Source organism: Fonticula alba (assembly GCF_000388065.1).
Source record: "Fonticula alba strain ATCC 38817 unplaced genomic scaffold supercont2.1, whole genome shotgun sequence".
In the NCBI taxonomy this organism is placed as follows: domain Eukaryota; order Rotosphaerida; family Fonticulaceae; genus Fonticula; species Fonticula alba.
Window position 1 is genome coordinate 1,733,486 of NW_009242971.1, and position 4,238 is coordinate 1,737,723.

Sequence of the window (4,238 nt, forward strand, 5' to 3'; positions counted from 1 at the left end):
GGCGTGCTCGGTCGACCTGGGGTGGATCTGGGGGCCCGACCGTGCGCCGTCATTTCCCGCGGAGCTTGCATGCACCTCCAAAGTGAAGCACCCTCATGGCCTCCAGACCGCCTCGCATTCCAGAATGGAAGGAATGCACTTTACAGATCCCAAGCCCGCGCCCTCAAGGCCAATGCTTCAGTTACGCCTTCCAGTTTAGATGCCGGCCATCCGCCAATGATGATGGTGTCCCCGGGCGGTGGCAATGGAACCACATCAACAGCACGACGAGTCTCTAAGTCTATTGGGAGAATGACCCCACCAGGCTGGGGAGACACACGACGAACAAGAACACCGAGAGGCCCAAGACTAGGCCGGCAGCCGTCCACCAAGAACGCCCCTGGCCGCGACCTCGCCCTGTCCCTGCTGCGCACAGAGCTCCTCCAGTAGGATATCCTCAAAGGCCTGGATGATGCTCCGCAGCCCGAGCAGGTAGCCCTGATCGGCCGTCAGGCGCCAGTCATCATTGCCCGTTGGACGGGCCGGCGCGGGGTCATGGCTCGATGACGACGACGACGACAACGACGACGACGGGGTGGATGTCCGCCCCCCGCCACCGGCGGAAGAGGGCAACGGCGGCCGGCCCCCGGCATCAGGACCGCAGGAGGAGGGAGGGCCCCCGGTGCTGGGTGCCGCCCCGGCCGAGGCCAGGTGATTACCGAAGGTAATCCACCCCTCGTCCTCTTCATCCTCCTCCAGGGGTGCAGGCACCGAGGCAAGTGCAGGCGCAGGCGTAGGTGGCCGCGGCGGGCGCCGGCTCATCGCCCCGGTCTCCGAATCGCTGGCCTCATCGCAGGACGAGGAATCGGCCCCATCTCCGGCGGTCCCTGCCTGGTCGAAGTCATACTCCGTCCCAAACCCATAGGACTCCAGTGCCGCGATGTCCAGGATGTCCAAATCACAGCCAACCGGGCCAATGTGGTCAAGATCCGATGGGTCAAAGTGCCCTGCCGCCGGGGAAATCCCCAGCGGCCGGAGGGGACACACTTGGAGACGCTCGGCCGCCGCCGCGGCCGCCGCCTCCTCCGGCACGCTGATGAGCTCGCGCCGGCGACGAAGCCACCGCCGGCGCCGGCGCCGGCGCAGCCGATCCGTCACATGCACGGAATTGGCAAAGTCAATGATCCGCAGGTCCACATCGCGACTGGTCAGCAGGTCCGGGCTGATGGGCAGGCCGGCGGCTGCCATGGCAGCCGCCGGGGTGGCCCCCTGGCTCGGAGCCGCCTCGGAGGCCGCCAGCACCACCCCCCCGCCGGCGGCCGACTCCGGATGCCCGTCATAGATCAACAACAGACTGCTCCCATAGAAGCGCCATTCCGGCAGCGACTCAATCACACGATACAGCTGATTCAGTCGGTCGATGAAGGCCGGGATGAACTGCAATTGCAGGCCGGACACTTGACTGGGGAGAGGCCGGGCACGGGGGTTGGCACGGGTGCCCTGGCTGGCGCCGGCCCCGGCGACCGCGCCGTCGGCCATTGCTCCGGGAGGCCCGCTGGCAAAGCCCGGCCGCGGGGACGAGGCCACCGACGAGGACGAGCAATAGAGGCTGGCTCGTCCGCCGGTGGTCAGGTACGTGCGGATGGCTCGGCGGAAGTCCTCGCGCGTCTTGAGCTTTCGCCCGTCATACTTGCTCTGATAGTGATACTCCCCGGTTTCGGCATCGTAGACCTGCGTCGGGGGAGAGGGAGTGACAGGAACAGTGACAGAGGAGAGGAAGGGGGCGAGGGGAGGGGAGAAGGGGGAAGGTTAGCGCAATCGAGAGGATACGGCCATGTTGTCGGGAGCAAAGGAAGAGAGGTAGGCCAGGCGTGGCCTTCCCCTTGCCGCTGCTGGCGGCGAGCGGCCAAGGACATACCTCCATGCCGCACATGCGCACGCCCAGCGAGGCCGATGTCGTGGAGAGGCACTTGCGAACTTGACTGGCCCGCTTGGCGGCCGTGGCGTGGGCCCCATGCTGACGGGTACCCATCTTCAGATCCAAAATGCAGGGGGCTCGAAGGCCGAAGGTCAGGTCCTCCAGTAGCACAAAGTGCGAGGTGGATGGCGCGGCCGGCTTCGACTGGACCAGGGGGTTGGGCCGGGGGGGCGTGGCAGCGGCCCGTGAAGACAGCAGCGTCGTGAAGGGCCGCCGGTCGGACAGGTCGGCGGCCACGGCATATGCCGCGGTTTCCAGCGAGGTGGATGCCCGCTCATTGAACAGGGCCAGCAGCTCCTCCGGCCGTGGGGGACGCTCGCCGAAGCGCATACGCGCCAGCACATCCGACCGCAAGTCCGGCGAACTGAACCCCCGTGCTAGGGCCAGGTGCTGCGATGCGGCGGGATGCAGGGAAAGTGCCGCATGGTTTGCGGGTGTTGCTGTTGCTGCGGCCGCCGACGGCATGTAATGTGAAGAGGGCCCCCCGCCGACGGCATACAGACTGGCGCCGATGGACCGGGCGCTTGGCAGCTGCCCAGGGCCAGCAGAGGAGCCGGCTGTTGGTGGGCCGACAGCCGACACGGGCCTGGACTCCGGGCCAGGGAGAACCTGCGCCAGCATGGCCGACACATCAGGATCGGCCAGGCGATGGCCAGAGGGCGGCAGGAGCCCGGAGCCAGGGGCCGCCATGGCGAGCGCCCTTTCCCGAGAGGCCAGATCCAGGGAGGAGCCGGCCGGTGGCCCGGGCAGTGGCCGTTCTGGGGAGGTGTGAAAACCGGGTGACAGGTCGCCCGGTGAGGGAAGTGCCGTCCGGCGAAAGGGGTTGTTCACCTGGAAGAAGCTCCGCAGCGCGTCGATGAAGTCCCCCAAGAAGGGATCCCGTGGCCCGGCCGCGCCGATATCCAGAGGCTCCTCCTCGAGGGCGAGCTGGCCATCGTCAGACTGGTCCTCGCCATCCGACGAGTCGGCCAGTGGTGGCAGGGGCAGCGGCTCGTGGAGCAGTTGCCCATCCAGAGTGGCAAGGGCCGCCGCAGCGGCTACCATACTGCCCGGGTCATGGGCGAAGGAGCTGCCAGACTCATCGTGTCCGGTGGTGGCATCGGCAGCCGCCAGGAAGGGACCCTGGGAGCCCACTGTTAGGGAAGACATGTTGTCCGGAAGAGGTCCGAGGCCCGGCTCGGGGATGCCTTCATCGGGCCCGGTGGAACTGCTGCTACCATTGCCAGCGATACCAAGCAGTGATCCGGACATGACATCAGCCTCGGACGAGGAGAAGGGGTCATCCATGGCTGGGAGGCCACCGGTAACGGTCGCACTGGAAGAGAAACCACTGATCCCATCGAGGGGGGTGGTCACGCCGCCAAAGGGAGACCCGGCAGGGCCGAAGGAGGAGCCGGCAGCGTCGAAGGAGGAGCCGGTGCTTCCCCCAAACGAGGAGCCGGTGCTTCCCCCAAACGAGGAGCCGGTGCTTCCGCCGAAGGAGGAGCCGGTGCTTCCGCCGAAGGAGGAGCCGGTGCTTCCCCCAAACGAGGAGCCGGTGCTTCCCCCAAACGAGGATCCCTGGCCGTAGGAAAAGAGACAAGCCGAAGAGTGCGGCCGTGGGAGGGAGGCTGCCGTGGGGACGACGGCCGCCGGCCCCGGGGCCGCTGACTGTGCAGATGTCAGGCCTCGGGCAGCGGATCCCGGCCCGGGGCTCGGGGCCGTCGACCGGACATGCGGCGGGGGCGGAGAGCTGGCCCGAGAAGGAGCCTGGGAACTGCTGCGACTGCCGCGCCCCTGGCCTGGCCGAGTTCGCAGGAGGGTACCGGACTCGGTCAGACGGACGGTGCCCAGGTAGTGCGGGACAAAGGGGACAAGCGTCGGAGAAATAGAGGGCATGTGTTCATAGAACTGATGCTCGGATCGGACCATTGGCTTCAAGATTGTCCGATCCTCAACTTTTCTGATGACCGATTGCCCGCCCACCTGGAAGTGGAAGGGCGGCAGGATGGCGGCCGCCTCCGTCGCAGCCGATGTCGCCAGCGTGCCTGTGCCATGCGTGCTTGCGGGCGGTGCGGTTTGGGAATCGCGCGACGGCCGCTGCTGCTGCTGCACCTGCATTGGCTCAAGAGGGGGGGTGGCAGAGGGGTGAGAGAGGGGCAGCACCAGCGGGGTAACCTCCGAGAGGGGGGCCCCGGCGGGATGGCATGGTTCCGGGGGGGCGGAGGGGGGCTGCTGCGCGCGCGAGCGTCGTTCGGGTGACCGGGAGTGCTGTTGTGCAGGGGCGGGGATCCTTGGCTGG

The 4,238-nt window shown here is 67.5% G+C and overlaps 1 protein-coding gene across 1 annotated transcript; it reads right to left on the reverse strand.

Moving 5' to 3' along the window:
* Positions 1–348: 348 nt before the first annotated feature.
* Positions 349–4,057, reverse strand: H696_00387 (hypothetical protein; the record flags this gene model as incomplete). Its single annotated transcript, XM_009494235.1, has 2 exons — positions 349–1,710; positions 1,898–4,057. The coding sequence occupies 2 exons, from the start codon at positions 4,055–4,057 to the stop codon at positions 349–351; spliced, it is 3,522 nt and encodes a 1,173-aa protein (XP_009492510.1).
* Between the last annotated feature and the right edge of the window lie 181 nt (positions 4,058–4,238).